This window comes from Salvelinus sp. IW2-2015, linkage group LG22, assembly GCF_002910315.2.
Source record: "Salvelinus sp. IW2-2015 linkage group LG22, ASM291031v2, whole genome shotgun sequence".
Classification (NCBI taxonomy): domain Eukaryota; kingdom Metazoa; phylum Chordata; class Actinopteri; order Salmoniformes; family Salmonidae; genus Salvelinus; species Salvelinus sp. IW2-2015.
Window position 1 is genome coordinate 13,833,795 of NC_036862.1, and position 26,169 is coordinate 13,859,963.

Consider the following 26,169-nt stretch of genomic DNA (forward strand, 5'->3'; position numbering starts at 1 on the left):
CGCACATCCAACCCGGAAGCCAGCCGCACCATGTGTCGGAGGAAACACCGTACACCAAGCGACCTGGTCAACGTGCACTGCGCCCGGCCCGCCACATGAGTCGCTAGTGCGCGATGAGACAAGGATATCCCTTCCGGCCAAACCCTCCCTAACTCGGACGACGCTGGGTCAATTGTGCGCTGCCCCAAGGGCCTCCCGGTCGCGGCCGGCTGCGACAGAGCCTGGGCTCGAACCTAGAATCTCTGGTGGCACAACCACTGCGCCACCCGGGAGYCCTATAGTGCCCTACTTTTGACTAGGGTCTATATGGCTCTGGTCAAAAGTAGGGCACTTTATAGGTAATCGAGTGCCATTTGGGTGCAGACTGTGTCTCAGATCAACCATGCGATCTACTTTCCTTTGACTAATTCTTCCCAGAGAGCACCATAACTGAGTAAGGCCAAGAGGTTTTACAATTAGAAACAATGTTGACTTTTAGTCTTCTGTGCAATGCAACAATTGCAATATTATGTATATGTTACATTACATACATCCATTACATTTTTTTCTATTGAAAAGAAAAAGAGAAACAACTACATTCAATGTCTATAACAAATAAGTACATTCTGGGGGTTTCTACCCCCAAGTCTCCCCAAACTGGTCAATAATTCTAAGCAGATAGGGGAGAGGTGCAAGGTGGGAACAGGGTCGGTCTGCTGGTTTCTATATCGACGCTACAACTCTGCCATCATCGCAAATCATAAACCAACAAGAAGGACGTGCAGGTCCCTGTGATGTAACAGTAATGGCATTACCAAAGTCACCTCAACAAATGAGGCTCAGGTCCCATCACTGATGGGATATAAACCATGTCTCCATGGCAGGATACGTCTCATAACATTACAAATAGCCAATCAGAACTGGTGTGCTATGTATAAGGTTAAAACCTGAAAAGAAAGTCGATCCATGCTGGTAGGCTTGAATCCATATAAGTGCCTGAGCACATGATTTTACAAGTCAGTACATCATTGGTGGGTAACACAAATACGCCAGCCACTCAAATGTCCTTGTCATCGGGAAGTGCAACTTGTATGGCCCGCACGTCCACCTCACTCTGACTCTCTCTGGGACGGGATTGGATCTCCTCGTAAGGGGGCGGAAGGATCTCGGGGCTTTGATTGGATTGATGGATAAGGTGACTGGAATCTGATTGGTTGTGAGCTAATGATGGACCTGGAGCCTCCTGGGCCAATAGGAGCTGGGTGGGCCCTCTGCAGGGGGGCAGGTGTTGCCCCCAGCTCCCGTAGACAGCCTCCTCATAGGTGGGCAGAGACACAGGCAGGCCATCCACCATCAGATCCATCTGGTCAGAGGAGCGCCTGCTGAACAACAGTAGAGAGATGATCAGATCACTTCACAGACAGCACTCACACAGTGGGTGGATTTACCTACAATCTAACTTGACACTACAGCTATGAAACACCCAGCATTGATGATAAGATGACTATCAAACCACTGAATTTCCTTCATCCTCCTCCTCCTCCTCCACAGTCTTTCAACTTTCACTCATCAGATTATAAAGATGCTTTCATTACAGGATGTGATGCATTTCCAAGCCTCTACTGTACAAAGCCACTACAGCGCTGTAACCACCCAACAGATCAACACACCTGATTCAACCAATCATCAATCGTACACAATGTGTAATGGCGGATGGTTGTAAATCTGAGTCCATAGAGGTGCGCRCAGGTGTTCCGCAAGGTTCTATTTTGGGCCCACTGTTGTTCATTTTGTATATCAACAACATTGGGGATCTTATTGAAACAGCGGATGTTCATTTTTATGCAGATGATACTGTTCTTTATTCAAGTGGTAGTACTTTATCTTTAGCTTTTGAAAATGCCCAAAGAGCATTTAACATCATACAACAGAATCTGTATGATTTAAAGCTGATTCTAAATTCGGGTAAAACAAAATGCATGGTATTTTCAAATGCCAGGCATGTTACAAATCATGTCATTGCTACATTGGCTGGACATACTATAGAGCAAGTTAAAGTGTACAAATATTTGGGTGTGTGGGTTGATGATAAGCTGAGCTTCACTGTGCATGTAGAGAACTTGATAAGGAAGCTCAAGCTGAAAATAGGATTTTATTACCAATATAAGGCTTGTTTTTCTTTTGAGGCCAGGAAGGAGCTGGTACGATATACATTACTGTCGGTTTTAGATTTTAGTGATGTTATATATATATAACATCACTAAAATCTAAAACCGACAGTATATATATATATATATCTATATATATATATATATCTATATATATATAGATATATATAGATATATCTCAGCCACTACCCTGAGAGCACTTGATTCAGTGTATCATGCAGCCCTCAGGTTCATTACAAATCAGAAACGTCTAAGACATCATTGTGATCTCTACAGTGCTGTTGGCTGGTCGTCATTGACCTTGCGTAGGCTTAAACATTGGTATACACTGATTTATAAGGCCATATTGGGTAAAATGCCATTTTATCTCTGTTCTTTTTTAGTCAGGTCAGTAAATAAATATCAATTACGGTCCCATTCTGATTTGCTTCTAACAGTACCAAAAATTAGAACAGGACATGGTAGAAATAGTTTTAGTTACTAAGCTCCGTGGTCCTGGAATTCTGTCATGAACATTTAAAATGTGATGATCTAGTTTCGTTGGTGGAGTTTAAACACTTGATCGATGTATATATCATAGAAGAGTGTAAGGCCAGCTGTTTTTAGTCAAGACGTTTGTGTTTTTAATGTACAATGTTTTTGTTGTGTTTATAGTTTTGTTTAATGTTGTGTTAGTTTAGGTAAGTTGTTTTGTCTGAAACGTTGTTCCCTCTGCTGCTATTGGACCAGGTCTCTCTTGGAAAAGAGATGTTATCTCAATGAGAAAAAACCTGTATAAATAAAGGTAAAATAAAAAAGAAATGAAAAAAATCAAGACCTTGGTTAGCTGAATCAGGTGTGTTAGTCCTGGGCTGGAACAAAACCTACGTACACATGCTCCAGGACCAGGGTTAGTAGTGACAACACCGCTATAGAGGATCCAGTCATATGAATATAGCTGTGTGAGTGACAGGGATAAGAGCCAGTCATATGTGCCTACCTGTGTGAGTGACAGGGAAAAAGGCGGGACTTGATCACCAAGCAGGCCGTGGTGGTGAGAAGGAATATGGACACTCCCACCGCCGTCGTGGCAACGCTGGGGAGTGAGTGTGCCACCTGGTCCTCATAGTTAACATGTATGTCTGAGAGAAAACACAACACAAACAATCAACACACACACCCATCAACTACCTACAACACACTTAGCTGTGGTCCAGTGCGTTAGTGTGTGCACTCACTAACGCCCCCGAACGCACACTGTCACCCTGGACCAGAGCTACAACACACTCAACAAATACATTCAGGAAGTACACACGTCATTTAGGTGAAACATACTACTGATACACATATGGACAGTATAAAACAGGGTCTCTCAAAAGGGAGTCAGTCATGCATCTGCAGGTGTGGTTTCCTATATCCATGACGCACTACATTTCCGTGAGGTTTAATATGGCAGAGGAAAGAGACTGGTTAGTTTGGTGACTTTGCTCACTTCCCGTTTCTTGATGCTGGTTTCCTGCCTCGATGCATCACAGGCCGAAAGAGGAAGCAAGAGGCTCTAAAGTAGCATGTTAAGAATCTGCTATGTCGGCTTTTGCATCTCAAGGGTCATTGACCTCGTGTGGAACTACGGGGTTGGTACCAGAAAGTTACGACAATCAAATCTTAGCACTTAACAGGCCACACACCATCCTGTTAACCACCCTAACACACTGCTCAGCTCTAGTGCCACTCAATGCTCATGTAGGCTATACTCAAGGTCATTGAAACTATAGCACAACAGTCATGGAGTGGTATCGAGTGCATGCTTCCACTTGCCTCTTCCACATTCAATAAGACATGGGTGGGCAATTCCAGTCCTCGAGGGCCTGATTGGTGTCACAGTTTTGCCCCAGTCCCAGCTAACACACCTGACTCCAATAATCACCTAATCATGATCTTCAGTTTAGAATTAGAGTAATCAGCTGTGTTTGCTAGGGATGTAGAAAAAGTGTGACGCCAATCAGGCCCTCGAGGACTGGAGTTATCCATCCCTGCAATAAGAGGACGAATGAAGGAGGGTGGTCATAGCATTGCTATTAATCAGCTTATGAGATGACTATGTGGAAGAAAGCCATGTAACATTTAAATCATCAACTCATAACCTCCATGCATGCATATACCCAAACCCAGAATCAGCCAAAGTAATTGTTAGGTGTCTGAGTTAATGCATTTACAAAGGCGGTGAGTGATTGAGTACAGAACCTACCTTAAATCACACTGCAACCTTTGACCTGACTGTAGTTAACCTAACACTTATCTCATATCAGTCACTCATGGACATACTCCACACACATGCGCTAGACCAGGGATGGGCAACTGGCGACCTCCTTTTGTAGGCCCGCGGATCCATTTCCAAAAATAAATAAGCTGCAATTTCAACATTTGGTTGTGTGCATCAGCAGTTTTTCTCTTGTTATGTCAGTCACTGACAGTCACTCAATTAGCCCATTGAGTGACATTTTTTAGATTGGTAAATTAGTATAGCAGCCAGCTAGCTAAATGTATAGTAATCATGGTCTAATACTGACCAGGGGACCCCCATTGATTTTGTTAGTCACTCTCACTCAGATATCATATTAAAAACTGTTTCTCTCTCCGTCCCACGGCAAAATGAGTAGAATTGCAGGAAATTGACTTGTCATTTTTTCCCAAATTTTTTAAAATCTTCCCTCCGCCCCATGGCAAAACATGTAGAATTGCAGCAAATTGTCTTTAAAACTGCAACATTTTATCTACGCCCCATGGCAAAATTGCAAGAAATGAACAATAAAACATCAATGTTTTCTCTCTGCTGCCACTAAAATGTTTTGCTCGCAAAGTGGGGCTCTGACTGCATATGTGGGTATGGATGTGGGTACACAGACCCGTGAGCCACCGCAGCCCCTCATGATGAGTTCAGATTTATTGTGCCCCCACCCCCATCAAAGTTGCCCATCCCTGCTCTAGTCCATTACACTAGGAGCAAAGGTTTACCCCTCCTCCCACACGGCCGTAGTGACTCACCTGGTGTGGACAGACAYGTGGGCACGCTGGGGATCCATTTGCCGTGGCGGCAGCGCGAGCTGTGCACCTCTTTTGGGATGGTGTAGCCGGGCTCACAGAAGTAGTAGATCAAGCTCTTCTGTGGGAAGCCTCGGCAGGGGGAGGGCTCGCAGCGGAAGCCCCCGTGTTCTGGCACCAGAGGGTGGCTGCAGTTCCCTAGCCTGCCTGCGGATGAGGCATACAGTTTAGTTGTCAGACCTTGTTGTTAAATCTAACCGGCAGTTATTGTATCTCAAAGATCTGTGATTCAGGTTGAAGAGGAAAAAAGCTTTTGGTAGAGAGTTTTTTTAATAGATACGGTCGTATGGATGGGGTAAGACCGGTGGAGTCTGGGAGGAGGAGTCTTACAGGTCTGGGGAGAGGGCTAAGTATCATTGCAGCATGATGCAGGTTGTATGTCCAGATAGCTATAAAATTAGCTCTTACAGATGGATTACAGCTTTTGGGTGCAGTGGTGACTGTTTCAACAAGTGCATGGTGGTGCAACTTGGATGCCTAGCAGAGGTGATGACCGGGATGGGCAATTGTGGGTGGTTAGGGTGGGTGGTTGGGGAGGGAGACGGGTACCTGTGGCGAGGTCTGGAAGGGCGACCAGGAGAAAGAGCCCGTAGCCCAGAGTGACGTGTCCACACAGCCATAGAGACTCCCGCCGCGCAGACATCAAAACAGTCTTCCTGCAGGTGCAATAAACAGAGGACTCAGTGCCCTGCAGATAGTCACGCACATACATATGCATACAAACAAGCATGCACGCATGWGCACACACACAGTTGCAAAATATCGACAAATATCTAATCATGCACTTGGAAAGCCTCCCCTTTTGCCCTAACAAAATCAGGGGACAGTGGTTCACAGCTGCAGCTACCATAAACACCCACAGCCTGACTCTGAATGAGTGAATCATTCCCCAACCCTGTACCCTTTAATTTCCAGAAACTGGAACTAAACTTGGGTTATTGTTTAACACCGGACATTTATCTACATTACTTATATGACTGGTCGTGTTTTTTTTTTCTTCACCTGGCCCATATTTCCTCTCTTAGCACTGAACTTCACACACAGGTATGGCACAAACACAAATCCCATGGTGGGTTTCGGAGCGCTTTCATATTGGGGGTGCAAGTCATCTCTGGAACAGCAGGGGAGGTCCCTGCCAACACCATGTGTGCCGTTCTCACATAGCCTACAGGTGTAGGATCTTAAATTGAGCCAGTTTGCTACAGCAGGAAAATAATCCTGCAGCAACAGGAAATGTGAATTATTTTGTGGATTATAATTAATTTACATTTTTTAGGGGTTGATACAATTTTCATAAGGGAAAATCCAGTCTGAAATTTCTAAACATTATTTACAAATTTCCGAAGCCTTTTTAAACCTCAAACACACTACAAATGTTATATTTCCTGCATTGCTGGAAGGTTCTCCTGCAACAGAGTGAACACATTACTATCCTACACCTGTATCTATCAGGCAGTGAGCTGTGACCACAATGTAGGTGGGTGGCATCTTACTCACCATCTTATTAAAACATGCCTTCTGTTCATGAACAAGCTGTGAAGTATGCCATTAGAAATTGCTCCAGTTCCATTATAAAGCACTACTTTAAAACGCAACACTATAAAATGAAATGTAATGAACATCTATCAATACATTTACTAATGTAGACACAATAAGTTGTCATCAACAAATCTAGTAAAAAATAAACATGTTTTTCTCCTCTGTATGGATTTGGTAACTGTTTGTCTTCTGTGTGCCTGTAATGATTCCCATGTTTGATAGGTTAGTTAGTTAAGCAACAAGGCCAGAGGGGGTGTAGTATATGGCCAATATACCACGGCTAAGGGCTGTTCTTAAGCACGARGCAAGGCAGAGTAAAAATAAATGTTTTGTCATACCCATGGTATACCGTCCGATATACAACGGCTTTCAGCCAATCAGCATTCGGGGCTTGAACCACCCAGTTTATAATCAGTATTATAAACTGGGTGGTTCGAGCCCTGAATGCTGACAGCTGTGGTATATGAGACCATATACCAGGGGTATGACAAAACATTTATTTGTACTGCTCTAATTACGTTGGTAACCAGTTTATAATAGCAATAAGGCATAGCTAAGGGCTGTGTCCAGGCACTCCACGTTGCAGATCTGCTCTGATTGTCAAACTACCCAGCTGCATCCCTGTGAGATGGTTCTGCAAGTGTCATACATGTATGACATTGACACACAGTAACACTTTTCATGCCATCCCACTCATCCAAGAGGTATAAGCAAGTGTTCAATTATAATATGACTCACACTACCTATGTCTTTGTGTTGTCATGTAAAGTGAGGAAATATTATCAATGGTCATTTTATGCGTCCTATCAAAACACATCCAGGCACAAATTATAAGGAAGGACCTTGTAGACTACGGCAGAATATGGTAAGCAAATGCTATTGTGTTAATCAAAACCAGGTAGGCTCATAGAAATAAGGCTAGTGTTTGTGGTACGTTCATGACAAACCGACTAAATAGCCTACCAGCGCTCGCTGAACATAAATGCGAAACGGAGCGGAATGCACAGGTGCATACCCAGAAATCCCCAGATATCCCCAAATAAATACAAATGCCAAAGCTGACGCATTTATAACATATCCAGAATACTAATATTAACATTAAAAATCCCAATTTTCTTTAGCCGACTAAACTCAACTCCCAATAATTCAAAAAAATATTCCTACAGCCTACATCAACACTCTGTCCTACAGGCTCGCTATATCCTACATATCACATGCTCTTTTATTGGGGTTAAACTTATCTTTAGGCAAGTTTAAAAAAAGACTTGGCTAAAGATAACCTCTCACCAATAAGGCTACTCACCTGTAGATTCTAGATAGGAATATTCCGTCCAAGGACTAGTCCAAAATGGTATAAATCAAAACTTCCCCGTCTGTTTGATATACGATCCGCTCGAGATCAAAATCTAATTTGTTTTATTCGACAAACCTCCAGATGAATGGGGCATATAGCAACAACTGGATCTATTTCTCAGCTGTGTTTTTGACAGTATCACAGGCTCCAGTCCCGACTACGCGCGCTGGTGACATTGATCGAGTTAGTTTTGCAGGGTGGGTGGAGTTGCCTCATTTTAGGCCATTCCATTGGTCCTTAAGCGAACTCTCCACCGGGCCATGCAAAACGAACTCAACCACTGTATACAGTGCGTCTTCACACAAACCCCGCCCTGAGCACGCGTCCGCTGGACCTTGTCATATTCAGTAAATTCGAGCTATATTTCGCAGAACTGTGGAAATTGAACGTTCAGTTCATCGCAGTATAATGAGGGGTCATTGTTTTGGACCACGCTTTTCACAAATCCTCTGTTTACAACACTGTCCCCACCGTGGTCGCCTGCTAAGATGAGTGAGTATACAGTGCAAGGCCAGATGATACAGAATCACATCTGACAGAATGACTAGYCGGAAGTGCTAAACATATAGTGCGCCAATGCAACAGAATTTAGTTCCTTCGAGATACATTAATATTGTATTGTGTAATATTTGACCTTAACATATTTCTCCAATGTATCAGGTTGAGAAATATGAAAATAGACAAACGTCTGGCCGTACCTAAGACACAATATAACTAACGAACTTATTAGCTATCAACCACCTATAGGACATGGGCTCCAGCCCATACCTTCAAATGTATGACGATTTAAAACCATAAATCATAGCCAAATGTTATCAATCATCAACACCATCATAATCATCCTCACATAACCACAGTCCAAGTATTTTTATTTAACCTTTATTTAACTAGGCAAGTCATTTAAGAACACAAACCTGGACGACGCAGGGCCAATTGTGCGCCGCCCTATGGGACTCCCAATCACAGCCGGATGTGATTCAGCCTGGATTTGAACCAGGGACTGTAGTGACGCCTCTTGCACCGAGATGCAGTGCCTGACCGCTGCACCACTCGGGAGCCCAAGATGATTAGTACCATCTGAGACAAAGGCTATTGCTATAACACAACTTTGAAATGGTTGACATCCTCAAATGGTCACACGATACACAATGATAGTGCATGACAAAAAAAAATACATTTTTAGAAGAACTGTATTTGCCAAAAATATTTAAAATTGCAGTAAAAAAAAAATCATTACCAGCAGAAATGCAAAAATCCAGGGGGGGTTGGGACTCAAGAAAAACGGTCAACCATCACAAACTTGACAATACTGACGCCTAAATGATTTAGCACACAAAAAAAGTGTGAGAAAGGATCATACAAACAAGTAAGAGAAATTCACACAAATATATTTCCAAGTAGGCCAGTCAGTAGGTGTCACAGCTCCTAATTGGAATTTGAGCATCCTCTCAACAAACACAAACCAACGATAACAATGAGTTTACTCTGAGGCACTACAGATTCCCGGAGATTTGTAAAATCATGTACATTTGCAATTAACAGCAATTACAAAGAAAGGGAATCATATTGATCATGTTACTTTCTGAACGTTAAGGCATTAACACACAAAATAACCGGGGGAAAACTATGTTAAGCCGTTCTAACCTTGACAGGCATTCCATTATATAGAAGCTACAGGAATGTCAAATACCAACTGCGGAATGTATGTGATTGGTTTCATACCAGCCACTGAAAACTGTAGTTGACGTGAGTGAAACCAATGAGACGATTCAATTCTGTAGTTTGAGAAATGATACGTCTGTTTTTTGTTGTTGTTGCATTCATCTTTACAGTATTTGATAAAAAAAAACACAAAATACCAGTGTGCCATCACTTCACGGTAATAATTAGTTAAGCGATTTAGAAATATACCGTATGCAAAGATGGATTTAATGAGTATCAAAATAGTATTTGTTTAGAAAATTTGTTTATCAAAATGCTGCACAATTATAGTTACAAAACTTTGTGAGCAATGAAAAGTGATCAGTTTAGAATATTGTTGAAAAAGCAGACAGTGAATTACTAACTTTGATTGTCATTCTTTCAGCCCATCTTTTCACTCAGTTTTGCAAAACTAAACTGGAAGAACATTTATTTTTTTACACATGGAACACAGACGGATCACATCTTACTCAGGCRTGCCAATCATGTCACTTTTAAACAGACGTCCACTTGTCTTTCGGAAATATGGAATATTGACAGAATGTTAAAACCGTACAGTAACCTCTGACACATCTAATTAACAACAGTACTTCACAATGTAGTGTTAGTGTCTACTTATGGAGTCTGTTCCGATTTCCTCACTGAAACTCAGAACAGACACATTGGCTACTCTGCTGTGCACTAAGGCCTCGTGGTCTTTGGATGCTCTCTAGGGTGAATGTACATATGCGACTTCGTCTTGCTACTCTAGAATGAGGGGGAAGCGCAGAGAAAAATGAGGACTAACGATGAATAGGGCCCTATAATATCTGTTCGATTTTTTGCCCAAATTCTGTTTTTCCAAGTTTCCCTCTGTTTTTTCATGTGTTCGCTCTCAACAACAAAAAATCACGTTATAAATAGAAAAACAGCAGCATTTGATGTTCTAAGTCCACCACAATGCTTAAACCACATCAGGAGATCACTCTCGAGGTCTGTGAAAAATCAAAGACATTAAAATTTTGGGCTGTAGTGTACACCAGCCAATAGACTTGTTTGGTTAGCTGTGTTTCTGTAGCGTGTGATTGCAGTCTGCTGAACTATTTTTTTTATTTATTAGAAGACGGTGATTATTTGCATCATTGCTAACGGCTACACAAAGTGGTAGACAAACGTGCACTCAGACAGGGGCATTACCATGCCTTTGCTTCTGAAAGTTGAAGGAAAATACAAATCACTGATGCAATTTGTTAATGTCTTATAATAATCTTGGCTAAAAACTACATTTTCAAATACATTTAGTTGATTTCCTACCAAAGTTCAATAAATGTTTTAATATTATTGAATTCCGTTTTAATATCTGGATTTGTGATTCCACCCGCATAGACTTTTGTAGGGCCCTGCATGAAGTGTGGGTGGGTGATTGTGGTGAGTGTTTACTATTTGAGTTTGCATCTGTGGGTCTGTTTTCTGCCATACAGTTCCTGTCATTGCTACATTGTGGATAAGAGTTCAGTTCTAGCATCTGTTGCACACTTCATTTAGCTAAGCGCGGATTTTCACCTTGTGTGTCCGTTTCCTGTTCTAATAAGCCCTTAAAGCTGGGATCCTTATCCAAAATGGTGAAAGTCACGTCCATTTGCGATATTACAACAAAGTAGTAACTGCAAACACCCCCCCACCTCATTGCACATACGATAGAAGAGGACAATATTTTCTGCTTTGTTTTTTTTAACCATGCTGCTCGATGCTCCTCAGCTCGGCATCAAAAAAATAATGGTGGTGGGGCAGCCGGTGGCACTGTTTCCCCCTACTGCAGATTCCATCTTTAAACACAGAGCCAGTTTGTGGCTCAGCACTACATTCACATAGTCCAGAACCATTGTCCAGACTGGCCAGGTCAGGCATTTAAGAAATGAATCATTAGAAAAATGACAAAAAATATACTTTCTGTATATACAGGTGTGTGTGTGTGTGGGGGGGGGGCTTTCATAAGGGTTGTCACTACTATAAACTAACAGCTGAGGTCTACAGCAGCAGATCGAGGGGTTACAGGGAGCACAATCTACATTGCTAAATTCCTGAAGTATAAATACGCCTTTAGAAAAAAACTGCTGAAACTCTGCCTTGATGTTCAATTTATCATGATATTCTATTGAACACAGGTATATTAAAATAAACAAATTATCTTGTAATAAAAAATAATTTAAAAAAAACTATATGATATATTGGAATCAACCAGGAGTGCAGCTTCTATCTCAGAACAGTGCTTCAAATCTCACTGTAACCCCCCCAAAAATAATCACAAAATAGAGAAAACAAAGCGGATATATCTATGCTACAAGAAAAATAAAGAAAATAATCTAAAACACAACTCCAGTGTCTACTTTTGCTTAGTGTTTGTAACAGGAACCAAGTGTTTACTTTCATTAAAAAAATACTTCGATGCATCATGTGGTAAGAGAAAAGCATGGTCCTCCTTCAGTAGTCTTTTCTGATGTCCTGTCTATTGGAATAGAGTTGAGTCTGGGCCATGTAGTGAGGAAGTCCTGTAGTGTGGAAGCATGGTTCATCCCTTCAGCTAGGATGCTAACAGTGTTTTTTGTGAGTCACCCCAGCAGCACTTTCCAAGCCTCATTCTGCACCAAACCGCTCAAGCTATACATCCTTGTAGTGTCAAAATCTTTTCTCCCACAGGAAAAGGGACAGCGCTCCTTTTCATTTCAAAAGGTTCTTTAAAAAAAAATCTTGACCAGTAAAAATGCTAATATGAGCTGGGCAGTGTTTCTCCGCTGCCCCCCCAACCTCCTCGCTCCAGAACAGTGTGAGTCCGAGGTGTGAGCTTGGGGAGTTGAGGGTCCATGTGACACTACTCCGTAGTGGGCGAGAGGTCTCCGCTCGCTCTCATCTCATGCGGTTCTGCCTCATGAGAGGCACAATGCAGGAGGGCGGGCCAGCCTTGCTCAGGAAGGGGTGCTTGAGTAGCTCATTGGCTGAGGCCCTCTGGGTGGGGTCTCGCACCAACAATTTGTCCAGGAAGCCCTTGAGGAGAGGAGAAACCTGGGAAAAATAACACCAAAGGATGACTATCAATTTCAAAATGTTGAATAACAGGGCCTTGTGTGAGAGAGAGGCTCTTTGTAGTGTGCCTAGTACCTTGTGTAAGTTCTTGAGTTTGGGTGGTAGGTTGTCACGGATCATCTTCATAGCTTTGAGGGGGGGCTCATTGAAATAAGGGGGCTCTCCGTCCACCATCTCGATCACCATCACCCCCAAGGACCAGATGTCCACCTACGGGGTAGAATATTGATCACACAGTGATCAGCGATAGTTTCGAATTATAATGCATGCACACCGACACAACTAACTGGACATTACCTCAGGCCCATAAGGCAGTCGTGAGATGAGCTCCGGGGCCATCCAGTACGGTGTGCCCACCAGGGACTTGCGCCGCTGGACCTCTTTCGACACCTGGGCGCAGAAGCCAAAGTCTGACAGCTTCACCTGGGATGGGCATAGAGGAAAGGGTCAGAGTTTTTAATGAATTATTTACGGGGAAAAAAACAGGCATTCTAAAAATACTGCCATCTTTACAAATGACTAAATTACAGACTTTTCAGCTGACACGGACGTTGTGTGTTATAGATTGACAGGCTTAACTCTTAGCGTACCACAAACATTCCTCTATCTAGCAATGTGCTGCTTTACAGTATTACACATCACAGTAGAACACCTCCCAGTTTTCTGAGAAAACCTTTGCAATGCCTGGGTGGATAAATATCCTGTCTGCCAATGGTGACCTCTGAAGAACAGGGCTCACTGACTACAGCATGCTTTGAATTGGTAAGGGGAAATGTGAATACACACAAACTCGCGCAAGCACACACACACACACTCTTCTGCCGAGAATCAGCTGAGGGTAACTGTCTACACTTCCCCTTGGGTCAACCACAATAAGAGTTAAGCACAGCCCTTAGCATGCCAACCATGACAGCTACAAGTGACTTCAGGGGGCTTCAGGTTGACACTTGGGCTCAATAAAAGATCAAACGGTTGTATCTACAAACTGTTGTCGGGTAACGTAAGATCTAAATTAACAGCGTGAGCTTCAAGCCCTCCATTACCTCTCATACTGTATATTACAATACTTTGGGAACAAACATGACTGCAGCAAGTTCCTCTTTTCCCATATCCTAATTTTCACAGCTGGTTTCATATCGTTTCGATATGTAAATGAGATAGCCTGTTATGACTGGGTGGTATGGGGAGGGTTGTCACGATACCAGTAACCCCAATACTCGGAAGTATATCATGGCAAAGAAACAAAACATGAATCAGACATTCTGTTGGATACACAGAGCCTTCTTTTGTCACTCAGAGTCACATGAGTTATTTTCCAAAGCTAGGCCTATATCACACAATATTTTATATCATACAGCAGGTTTTTCAAGGACCATAGAGGTCAGTCTATTTCGTGTTTTCTTCTTTTGCCATGGAAAATTATCATATCATTGTGTATGAAGCAGGGTTGGGGTGAGTGAGGTGTACATACGCCAGTCTTATAATTGTCTATGAGGGAGGTGGTGATGTAGGGTTGGGGTCAAATAGCAAAAAAAACAACCCACGACTGAAACTTACGTCGATCTCAGATCAATTGTCTGGGGACAAGTTAACCTCCCTTTCATGTAAGAAAGTCATGACCATCATGTTTGACCAATTCTAGTCCCCTTGCTTAGGTTCCTACCTGGGATCATTTTTATGTAGAAGTACTGAGAAGCTCAGTTATGGTGACTTTTTGAAAGGACATTCTACTCCAAAATTAATGAAAACATGATGCAGACACCAGCTGAAATATAATTTCTATCGCCTAAAATGGGCCCAATAACATATTGGYAAAATGTTAGTTATTTTAACATATTGGACCATGTCCATATAACCTATGCATGGTCTATATTATCAGATGTGCTATTAGCAAGAAGCATTATCACCTGTAGCCCAACTGATGAAGCATAGTGGCTATAAAATGTACATAGGCTGAAGCATTGGGTTTGTCCTTCTGCATTCACCCTATTGGACACAACATCCTGATTGTTATTGATTATTATTATTTTATTATAAATACATATAAATTAAAATTCACCATTAGTGTCATTGCCCTTGTAAGATGACTATGCCCATTTAAGTGGTCTGTTGCACAGCTGCCCCTAAACCATGCTTGAAACTAAGTGTAAAACTGCATTTGTACAACTATGCCACGCGCGATTAAAGGAGTAGAGAAATAAAAGTGGGAGCAATGTAAAACCGGGATATTAGTCTTAAATAAAAAAGCATAAAATAAAAAAAGGCCAGTACTGCTTTCAAAATACATTTGCCAAAACTGATTTCAAAAGTGTTTCCCGCTATTGCATTAAGAATTGCTGTGCATTGACTGCTTGTCAGAATACGTTTCCCTCCTACGGCTCTCGCAACTTGAATGTGCCTCGAGAGGAATATAGTATCTAGCATAGAACACATAAGATCAAGACGACTAGGTAACTATTCTACTATGGGGTTGTTGTATTTTGTTTTAATTACAATACTACATGGGAAAATAGTAGCAGTGGAAAGTTCCATCCTGAGTGATAAAGTAGAGGCTTTGAATGACTTTGCCAGCGCATTAAAGAATGTCAGTTCAGTGCACACAGCTTAACAGAGAAAATTAAATATTTGAGAAGAAACTTATTTGGGAATATATTTAACAGAACAGACATGGCCCGGAACACCCCCCATATATGAAGGAAATCCAATGCAGTCACAGAACTTTAACCTCTGAATTCAGGTATACGTACTCTGCCGTCGTGGGTGAGCAAGATGGAGTCACTCTTGATGTCCCTGTGGATGACACCCTGGGTGTGCAGCACTGACAGAGCCTTCAGCACAGACAGGCACACTGTGGCTATCTGCTCCTCATTCATCCTGGACACACACACACYKACAGGTCATTAGCACTCAGAGCTGACAGAGAAATAACATCTCACACTACAGGTTGCATTGCAGTGACATGAGGGTGTAGCCATGCGACACTACCACCTAGTGGTGAAACATAACTAAACAAAAKACTTAAGAGTGGTTATTTTTTATTTACCTAGGCAAGTCAGTTAAGAACAAATTCTTATTTACAATGAGGGCCTACACCGGCCAAACCCGGACGAAGCTGGGCCAATTGTGCGCCGTCCTATGGGACACCCAATCACAGCCAGTTGTGATACAGCCGGTATGGCCGGCTGTGATGCAGTGCCTTAGACCGCTGCGCCACTCGGGAGCCCTTACCATTGCTTGTACTGTAAAAACAGCTACGATATGAGCAGTTGAACACTATYTGACTAGTATGAAACACAGACATCTTAAATCTAATCACCATAGCCCAGGGCTGCCCATGGCCCTTCCTTGAGATCTACCGTCCTGTAGGTTCAGTCCAAATCTATTTAACACACCTGATTCTGCTCACCAAGACCTTAACTAGCTGAATCAGGTATGTTATGTTAGGGTTGGACTGAAAACCTACAGGACGGTATAGTTCCAGGAAAAGGGTGGGCAGCCCTACCATAGTCTATAGTCCTGCTGGTCAGTTGTCAGAGCAGCAGATCAACGGTCATTGCTATCCGGGATCCTTGGTACATCCAACTCTGACATCACCCCATTGAAGTTGAAATTTAAAATAGTTGGGGTTTAGGCTATGGAAATCCCAAGGATGCCAGATAGCACTAAACCGCAGATCAACAGACAAGCACCTGGTGTGTGTGACAATGTCAGTCAGAGCCCCTCCCTCCAGGAACTCCATGACGACCCAGAGTTCATCTCCCACCAGGTAGCTGTTGTACATCTCCACCACGTTGTCATGGTGATAGTCCCGCATGATCACCACCTGAAGAGCACAGGAACCAGCGTTACTAAGGAGACCGTGGGCAATTACACGGCACATGACATCACTCATTACACCACTGCAAAGATATGCATGAACCGCACCCCCCATGCAGGACAAATCTTTCAAACGTTAGCAAATCAGCTCTGTAATAGCCACTATAAAAGATTATGGATCACAAAACTAATAGCTTATAAATTCATTATACTGTATTCCCTGAACATCAAAAATCTTAAAGACCTTCATCATCTCAATTGCATTCTGTTCAAGTCAATACATGCCGTAAAACCCCACCTCATTGAARAGCAGCTCCCGGCGCTGCTGCTTGCGCAGGTCCATCTTCTTGACAGCCACCAGTTTGCCGGTGCTCTTGACGGTGGCAATGCACACAATGCCGGTGGAGCCCTCTCCGATCTTGATGTAGTGGTCCAGGTAGGTGCGCGGGTCACCCGGGTCCACCACCATCTGCAGCGCGGCACGGAACTGTTCATGGGACACCCGCTGGGGCTCCCTCTGGGGCGATAGGGCCTGCTGTGGTGGTAGGGCAGGGGCCGGGGGGCGGGGAACGGGAGCCTTCTGCTGCTGGTGGCCGTGTGGGGGCTCAGGGCCCAGGACAGGGTGGGAGGTGTGGTGGGGGTCTCCTCGTAGCTGGCCCTTCTGTGGTGCTTTTCCCCCGTCTCGGCTGGAGGCACTAGAAGGACCGTTGTGTGGCGGTGCTTCGTGTGGTCTGGCTGGCTTCAGCTCCTAGAAGGGAGAGAAAATGACACTGTATGAACAACACTTATGTCAGAGGTCTGTTAAAGACATGCGATAGAACATTAGCGGCACTGGTTTCCATATCTCCCAATGTCCTGGTGTTCTCCAAGCAGCCTGTCAGTACCTGGCTGGTGGGGCTCCTTCCTCCTTCACTGTCAGCGCGGGGGTAGGTGTTGAACGGCCTGCTGCTCTGCTGTGCTGTTTTTATCACCCCCTCTGTGACAGGCAGGTTAGGCATACGGATGTTGGGCCCCGAGAGAGGCCTCTTATCCCGGGGCGACTGGGGGCTGCCGTCCCTGCCCGTGTAGCTGGACTTAGGCCTCTTGTCGCTGGGCCCGTCCCTGCGGACTACCTGGTCGTGGTGGTCCAGTGGGTCCATGTCACTGGGCTTTGGCGGGGGAGGGGGTAGGCCGGGACGCTCCCTCTCTCGGTGCCTGCTGCTTGGTTCCTGGCCCCGGGGCTGCTGCTGTGGCCTGCCGTCCTCTCGCTGAGAGCGGGGTACCCGCTGGGGCTGCCGGGGGTCTCCACCAGCTAACTGGTCCGGCCTGGGCCGCTCCCTAGTGCAACAGAGAAACGGTAAACAGGTTACATCTCTCTGGAGTGGTGGAAACATTTCTTCAGAGCCATTTTACAGCTGAGATCTGAATACCCCGTGGGCCCCTACTGCCGACACTGTACCTGTCTCTGATGTCTCCATAGTGATCTGGGTGGTGGTGTGGCCGGTGTGCCAGGTCCCCGTTCTCATGGCCTCCTCCCCCCGAGGACCCGGAGTCTCTGCGGGGCTGGATAGGGGGGCTGCCTCGCCTCAGGGAGTTGGAGCGGGTCACCGACATGGTGTCAAACTCATCCAGCAGCCATGTCAGCGAGCCGTCCACAGCGATCTTACTACCCCGCACTATGGTCTACAGGAGGGAGAGGCAGAGACACCAAGTAAGGATGGGTTGAGATCAGACCAGTCAGGACAAGAGAGACTTCCTGGACTGTCACAGCTTCATTCTAAAAAGAGATATGATGACCGGCAGATTCTATTTTCAGTGATGTCTTTCGCCTTCACTGCGTTTATTGTTCAGGAAAGAAGACAATCYTGTTTACTGTTTAGGTTCTGTGGATTCAGACTGTGATCCAAATCTGACGTACAGTGAGCTGAGACAGCTACAGTTCTGTGCCCTTTCCCATGGCCTACACACTGAAGGCAACAAAGCCGAAACGTCTGTGTACGCTATCCCTGATCAAGTGAAAATAACTTTAAAAAACATTGAAAATTAAGTAAGAGTCATGTGACATCTTCGAGTGCATGACTCATTACAGCTTTTTACCATGGCATTCTCTCAAATTACAACAACAGAGAATGCCACTACAGTGAAAATATCACTTCATGTTTGTGACACGCCCCTTTCCTCCCACATCCCATTTTGATGACCCCTGACCTTGCGGGGCTCCACCGTGGTGATGACGGTGACGTCGATGAAGGGCTTGGGCCTCTTGGCCGTGTCCTCGATCAGAGACTGCCATTGCCGCGGCAGCCCCACAAACTTCTGTTCCTGCTCGTCAAAGTCTGTGTGCACGCGGTGCTCGAAGTTGGAGGGCGCCGAGATCTGGACACGGGGCTTCTTCTTCTTACTGAACATGGCGGCAGCTGGGCATCAGACCTGGAACACAGAGAGGAGAACAGGGATGTATTCAATAGTGCACAGCGTGGTAAACTGTAGCAAAACATTTTGCAAGGAKAAACAGTTTGCAACTAAAAAAACAAGTTTCTTATGTGACAATTCCAGGTGGCTCCCTTCCCTCTACGGTCTGTTTGCTTCCGTTTGTTTCCAAAATAATACACGCCAGGAATGACTTGGGAACAGCGTTAAACACATCAGCAGTTCATCATTGATAATACCAAGGAAGTCCTGTTTCTTTTCAATAGAGCTGAGAGGCTAACGCATGAAAACTTGGTCTGTCATGTGGCCACATTGACACTTCAGACTATAGAGCTGAAAACKTTTTCATGTAGACTGACATAATCACACAGTGAATATCCTTTGGCAAATGCACAGAGAGAGAGATCAGAGTACACAACCGTGTATGTAACTTCGACAAGTTGACATTAGAATATGACAGTATCATTTATAGGGACATCTCCCATAAAGACAAATACCTTATACAAGTAGCAGCCACTTTCTTCAGAGCCAAAACATTTATTAGTCAGGTAAGTATTACTCCAGGGTGAGCACAAGGCCCCCAGAAAAATGACTTCCCCTTTCCTTCACAAGCACATTTTCCCACTATCTTATTTCTCTACGCTCAAACATTCTGGATTCCTTCTCTTGCTTTAGATAGAGGCAGCTCTCCCTGAATCCAAACACTGTGCTGCCTGCCTGCGATATGCTGCCCGTTCGTGTCCACGGTCCAAGACCCACCCAAGCTGCAGGGAAGGGGTGCTTGGCGAGGGGATGAGGGATACCACCTGACTGGCCCAAAAAGCAYAACTGACTCAGTGAGTGTTTGAAGTGTAATGGGATCATCCACCCATCTGCACAAACCTGTACAAAGGGCCAGAGAGGAGGTCAACACGGGCCTTCCATTAACTATTTAAAAGCCACCATTGCTGGTCAGAGTTGAACGACTAAGTCAGCATGATGACTAAATCAAATGTAACAAATAAGGCGGCTGCTACTGACAGTACCGGTAGATGATTTATTTGCGTCGAAAAACTGCTAGAGGGGCCTCCCGAGTGACGCAGCGATCTAAGGTACTGTATCACAGATCCGGGTTTGATCCCAGGCTGTAGCACAACCGGCCGTGATCGGGGGTCCCATAGGGAGGCGCACAATTGGCCCAGCGCTGTCCGGGTTAGGGGAGGGTTTGGCCGAGGGGGGGGGGCTTTATTTGGCTCTTCGCGCTCTAGCGAGTCCTTGTGGCGGGCCGGGCGCCGGCAGGCTGACTTCTGTCGTCAGTTGAACGGTGTTTCCACCAACACATTGGTGCGGCTGGCTTCCGAATTAAGCGGGCGGGTGTTAAGGAGCGCGGTTTGGCTGGTAATGTTTCGGAGGACCCATGACTCGACCTTCGCCTCCCGAGCCCATTGGGGAGTTGCAGCGATGAAAAAAATAAAAAAGGTTAGATGAGTTTACAAAAACTGYCTGAATGGGAAACATACTGAGCAGCAACCACAGAGCCCCACATTACAAGTCTGTCAGCAAGATTCAGTTAAGWGGTTTTCTGAAGTATTCGGTTGCTCCTCTGAAACCCTGCCTTAGTGGAGCCAAGCAACAAAGYGGGAAATAGTTTAACACAGCCAAGGAAAAATGATTATTCAATGTCAGACGTTTRTTTGGCCATCAGCAACTGCTGAGATGACAAAAACATGTCCAAACTGATATTCAATAATTCTGAGTCAGAGAGACTGACAGAATTGAGTTGCATTATGATCTGGTTGACAACTTGGGTGTCATGAAAACAGCAATAACATGGCATAGGCTTAGGATAAGTGACAGAATGAAAGCGGAAAGCACCACAAACCACATGGTGGAGCTCAGGCTGCAGCCTGCAGGCAGTGCACCGGTGAGACAGGTTTGAACAGGTGAGGCCCAGCTGTGAGTGACGCAGCAGCAGGTGTAGTAGCACCTCCCCCAGAACAGACCTCTCTCTTCCGTGTTGTACACTTCCCCCTACAAAGCAGGTAGCAGGGGAAGAGAGATTCAAGTGTCCATGCACTCAGACTAGACAGACAGTTACAAGACAGAAAATAAGATGCCCCTGGGAGACCAACAGATGCACACATTTTCAACTATAACTGTGCCAATTTATCATTTCCATTTTCTTCTTCCAGTCTGTCAGGAAAGCGGTCATAAAGCCTAGCTTGTATAACTACCATTCATTGATAATTTCCCTCTGTGTATGAAGAGAGTAGAGCTGCAACCACCCACGCAGTGAAGGAAAAAACGGTGCCGTTCACGACACACTATCCCGTTTATGGAGTCTCTCACATTAGCATACTATTATGCACCGGTGAYCAGTAAGAAAGGCACTTCAGTGGCAGCGTAGACCCAGATGGGTCATGGCCAAAGAGCTACCYTCTGTCCAAGCACAAGGGGTGGTCCACCAGACTCCAGGCACCGCCATGGGTGTCAACTTTGTGCTGTAGCAACGCAAAACACTTKATTTGAGCTCTGTGATGGGTTAATGCGGGGCTCTCAGTCAAAGTAGTTAACATCAAAACAATTGTGCTCAGGGCAGGCCCACTCTGGAGGAGGATAAACCGTAAGGCATGACTGACGAGGCGGCCATTCAAAAGGTAAGCCCCTCATCATTAAGACTGCACTGTCACCACACAGATCCGGACAACGGCACCTCTAGTCGTCAATTGTCTTATTCTGTTAACTCAAATGGTTTTCCRCTGTCCCATTTACGCATACCATTTTACAAGGACTACACTTGAAGGTTAAAGGATATGTAAACATCTCAAAACCAAAAATAGATTTAGGTGWTGACTTATTTCCAGGAAGGCTTTTTAAAGAGAACCTGTATGAGTCATAGCTAATCACTATTCCAAATGCACGCATGTCAAATATAGTAAGAGTACACACCTATATTGTATAGTACAACACATGCATGCCTTTGACATGAAAACGAATCAGGTTAACTATTTTCATTGCATTTCTATCGGCAATGTTCAGTGTGTTGCATTCCCTCCTGATTGCAAATGCAGTAGGTTGTGTCATCGCGGACACTATGCAGGGTTTAGAGGTGACAAAATGAGGTCACATCTTCAGGGATTTGTCTCACCTCGTCCTGCATCCCTCTGCCTGTAGCAATCATCATTCTGTCAACTTATCATGATGTAGCTTAGCCTAGATGTTTGTGGGCATGCTCCACTGTCCCACCCTTTCATTTGAAGTTTAGCCTAGTGCCCCGTGATGAGTCAGAAATGCTAACTAACAGAATTCTACCCTCTAACTGAGGTTCCCTGATTTAGGAAGTGCAGTGGAAACAGTGTGACCTTGGAGCCGACCCAGATTCCAGCCAGAGTGCTTCTTATCAAGACTTGCCTATCTGTTGTTGTTTAACAAGCCTGGTGTTAGGGTGCAATTTGCAGCAAAACAAACGAGGATAGGTCTGTGAGCAATTACCGTAAATGTAGGAATTAAGAAGAGTACCAGTTTCCCATCCACAAGCCTGTGGGCTACAAGCAGTGACTATACTGACAGTGTCAGATCCAACTAAATAACAGCTACTACACCATTGGTTTCATGACCTTGTTATGCTTTCTTTAGTGTCAAACATTACGTTAGGCTATAGCTTGCAAAAACACTACCAAAAGAGAAACTATGGTCTGAAAAATATCGTTACTTCGCGGTGTAGCCTACCTCCCTCAATTTCATGAGCGTAATCCCGTTGTTTCTTATCACTTTGACAGTTGTTTACATGTGAAACAGCACTAGGGAAGTAGTCTCATGATCGTATAGCAAAATAAAAKTAAAACAACAGACATGATGAGCAGGTTTACGAACCAAACGTCAGATGGGAGAAAATAAATACCAGAATTCCACATGCTGGTGGTAAAGATTATGTGTAGCTTAATGTGTAGTGAGAAATCACTGCGTTTATTACTCATGTAATGGCTGTACATAGAGCATTTGTTGGATTTGACCGCTATAATAACGTTTCAAGTTGATTTGAGGCTAATCTTATGAGTGAGTTTTGACCTCAGAAATACAAATATACATTCTGCAGTGGAGATAAACTTCTCACGGTCGAGAAGCATATTATCTTAAATTCTATTCGATATTTTGACGTAAGAATGACTATGAAAACAATGATTAACGACAGTAAAACTGCCTTTGATTTACTCACCAGAATGTCTATCCAACGCGATACAATACACCTGATACCATTTCACGATCACGCATGAGAACAAGGAAGAAAATTAACCCAGGCAGCCTCGCTCTGTGAGGAAAGACTCTCCAAAGTGAGATCAAGAAGTTATTTCCGCAGCGTTTCAAATAGGTAKAGAGCTGCTGTTAGTGCACACGCCGTATTTATCCAAAATGTACGTTTATGATAAAACGACTTATGAATAACTTCCGAAATAGAACTGTAAACCTCTAAAATCAATGTTGTCGCATTCCGATGGTTTCACTAACGCGGGCCAGTATCATGACGTCACCGGGAAACAGGGGTAAAATGAGAGTCACGTCTGACTCATTCAAATCCCGGAACGCCCACTGCCTGCGGTGTCTGTTCAATGATCAGTCTTGGTCTTCTTACTAGTCATTATGATTGTTATGTAATCTATTATATGACACGACCAAGCTGAAAGCTTGACCTAGGCACATCAGGGGGAAACAGGAATGTTCAACTACTGGTAAATACTAATGTACTCGCTTATTTATTATAGCACTGTCTTATCAATACTTTAACGGCATCTTGTGAAATACCCAGAGTGACTGCTAATTTGAACAGGATTGTCTGCGGATGAACACAAGCAACCAGCGAAGAGAAAGGCCTCGGAACAAAAACATGCACTGTAGCTTCCTCCATCAAAACTGTTCATAGTGTAAGCAAATGTTGTCAAATTATAATGTTGAAGCAAATTACTAATCTTTTTGACAAGATCTCATGACTGCCATCATAATGAGTTGCTGCTAATGTGCTGGGGAACACTGATATATATATATATATAAAATATTATTGTCACATACACATATACAAAAGTATGTGGACACCCCTTCAAATGAGTGGATTAGGCTATTTCAGCCACACCCATTGCTGACAGGTGTATAAAAATCGAGCACACAGCCATGCAATCTCCATAGACAAACATGGGCAGTAGAATGGCCTTTCTGAAGAGCTTAATGACTTTCAATGTGAAACAGTCATAGGATGCCACCTTTCCAACAAGTCAGTTAATCACATTTCTGCCCTGCTAGAGGTGCCCCAATCAACTAAGTGCTGTTATTGTGAATGSAAACATCTAGGAGCAACAACGGCTTAACTGCGAAGTGTTAGGCCACAAGCTCTGAACGGGACTGCCGAGTGCTGAAGCGCATAAAAAACATCTGTCCTCAGTTGCAACTCTCACTACTGAGTTCCCAACTGCCTCTGGACACAACGTCAGCACAATAACTGTTAGTCTGGAGCTTTATGAAATATACAAGCCTAAGATCACCATGCGCAATGCCAAGGGTCGGCTGGAGTGATGTAAAGCTCGCCACCATTGGACTCTGGAGCAGTGTAAACGCGTTCTCTGGCATGATGAATCACGCTTCACCATCTGGCAGATGGATGCCAGGAGAACGCTACCTGCCCGAGTGCATAGTGCCAACTGTAAAGTTTGGTGGAGGAGGAATAATGTTCTGGGGCTGTTTTTCATGGTCCGGGCTAGGTCCCTTAGTTCCAGTGAAGGGAAATCATAATGCAGTTTGGAACTCTGTAGTGAAGCCACTAATTTGAAGGGGTGTCCACACACTTTTGTATATAGTGTATTCAGACCCCTTGACTTTTGACAGTTTGTTACATTACAGCCTTATGCTAAAAATGTATGAATTCGTTTTTTACCCTCAATCTTCACACAAAACCCCATAACACATTTTGAGATTTTGGCAAATTTTCAAATATAAAAACAGATACCTTACTTAAATAAGTATTCAGACCCTTTGCCATGAGAATCGAAATTGAGCTCAGGTGCATCCTGTTTCCATTGATCATCCTTGAAGTGTTTCTACAGCTTGATTGGAGTCCACCTGTGGTAAATTCAATTGACTGGACATGATTTGGAAAGGCCTATATAAAAAGGTCCCACAGTTGACAGTGCATGTCAGAGCAAAAAGCATGCCATCGAAGGAATTGTCCGTAGAGCTCAGAGACAGGATTGTGTCGAGGTACAGATCTGGGGAAGGGTACCAAAAACATTTCTACAGCATTGAAGGTCCCCAAGAACAGTGGCCTCCACTCGTAAATGGAAGAAGTTTGGAACCACCAAGACTAACTAGAGCTGGCCCCCCTGGCCCAAAACTGAGCAATCGGGGGATAAGGGCCTTGGTCAGGAAGGTGACCAAGAACCCGATGGTCACTCTGACAGAACTCCAGAGTTGCTCTGTGGAAATGGGAGAACCCTCTAGAAGGATAACCATCTCTGCAGGACTCCACCAATCAGGCCTGTATGGGAGAGTGGCCAGACAGAAGCCACATGACAGCCCACTTGGAGTTTGCCAAAAGGCACCAAGATTGAGCTCTTTGGCCTAAATGCCAAGCGTCACGTCTGGAGGAAACCTGGCACCATCCCTATGGTGAAGCATGGTGGCAGCATCATGCTGTGGCAATGTTTTTCAGCGGCAGGGACCGGGAGACTAGTCAGAATCGAGGGAAAGATGAACGGAGCAAAGTACAGAGAGATCCTTAATGAAAACCTGCTCCAGGACCTTGGACTGGGGCGAAGGTTCACCTTCCAACAGAAGAACGACCCTAAGCACACAGCCAAGACAACGCAGGAGTGGCTTCGGAACAAGTCTCAATGTCCATTAGTGGCCCAGCTAGAGCCTGGACTTAAACCCGATCGAACATCTCTGGAGTCCTGAAAATACCTGTGCAGCAATGCTACCCACCTAACCTGACAGAGCTTGAGAGGATATGCAGAGAAAAATGGGAGAAACTCCCCAAATACAGGTGTGCCATGCTTGTAGCGTCATACCAAAGAAGACTCGAGGCTGTAATAGCTGCCA

The 26,169-nt window shown here is 44.3% G+C and overlaps 2 protein-coding genes across 4 annotated transcripts in view; both read right to left on the reverse strand.

Moving 5' to 3' along the window:
• Positions 1-689: 689 nt before the first annotated feature.
• LOC111982627 (sushi domain-containing protein 6) lies at positions 690-8,226 on the reverse strand. Of its 2 annotated transcripts, none has more exons than XM_024014216.2 (5): positions 8,071-8,226; positions 5,778-5,884; positions 5,172-5,375; positions 3,127-3,268; positions 690-1,361 (listed from the first exon to the last, which is right to left on the reverse strand). In XM_024014216.2, the coding sequence occupies exons 2-5, from the start codon at positions 5,869-5,871 to the stop codon at positions 1,037-1,039; spliced, it is 765 nt and encodes a 254-aa protein (XP_023869984.1). In that variant the 5' UTR covers positions 5,872-5,884; positions 8,071-8,226; the 3' UTR covers positions 690-1,036. The 2 variants fall into 2 exon arrangements, with proteins under 2 accessions (XP_023869984.1, XP_023869985.1); XM_024014217.2 differs by having other exon boundaries at positions 690-1,358; positions 8,071-8,158.
• A 758-nt stretch (positions 8,227-8,984) lies between these two features.
• LOC111949356 (serine/threonine-protein kinase PAK 4-like) overlaps positions 8,985-26,169 on the reverse strand; it is a 29,675-nt gene continuing 12,490 nt past the window's right edge. Inside the window, exons 1-10 of one of the 2 annotated variants that reach the window (XM_023966451.2) lie at positions 23,303-23,589; positions 18,886-19,107; positions 18,137-18,360; positions 17,583-18,015; positions 16,997-17,446; positions 16,572-16,705; positions 15,630-15,756; positions 13,180-13,305; positions 12,958-13,092; positions 8,985-12,861 (exon numbers count right to left, since the gene is read on the reverse strand). In XM_023966451.2, coding sequence (XP_023822219.1) covers positions 12,706-12,861; positions 12,958-13,092; positions 13,180-13,305; positions 15,630-15,756; positions 16,572-16,705; positions 16,997-17,446; positions 17,583-18,015; positions 18,137-18,360; positions 18,886-19,086 — 1,986 coding nt within the window. In that variant the 5' untranslated portion in view covers positions 19,087-19,107; positions 23,303-23,589 and the 3' untranslated portion in view covers positions 8,985-12,705. Of the gene's footprint in view, positions 12,862-12,957; positions 13,093-13,179; positions 13,306-15,629; positions 15,757-16,571; positions 16,706-16,996; positions 17,447-17,582; positions 18,016-18,136; positions 18,361-18,885; positions 19,108-23,302; positions 23,590-26,169 lie in introns of those variants that run through there. The other variant, XM_023966450.2, reaches the window with a different exon arrangement.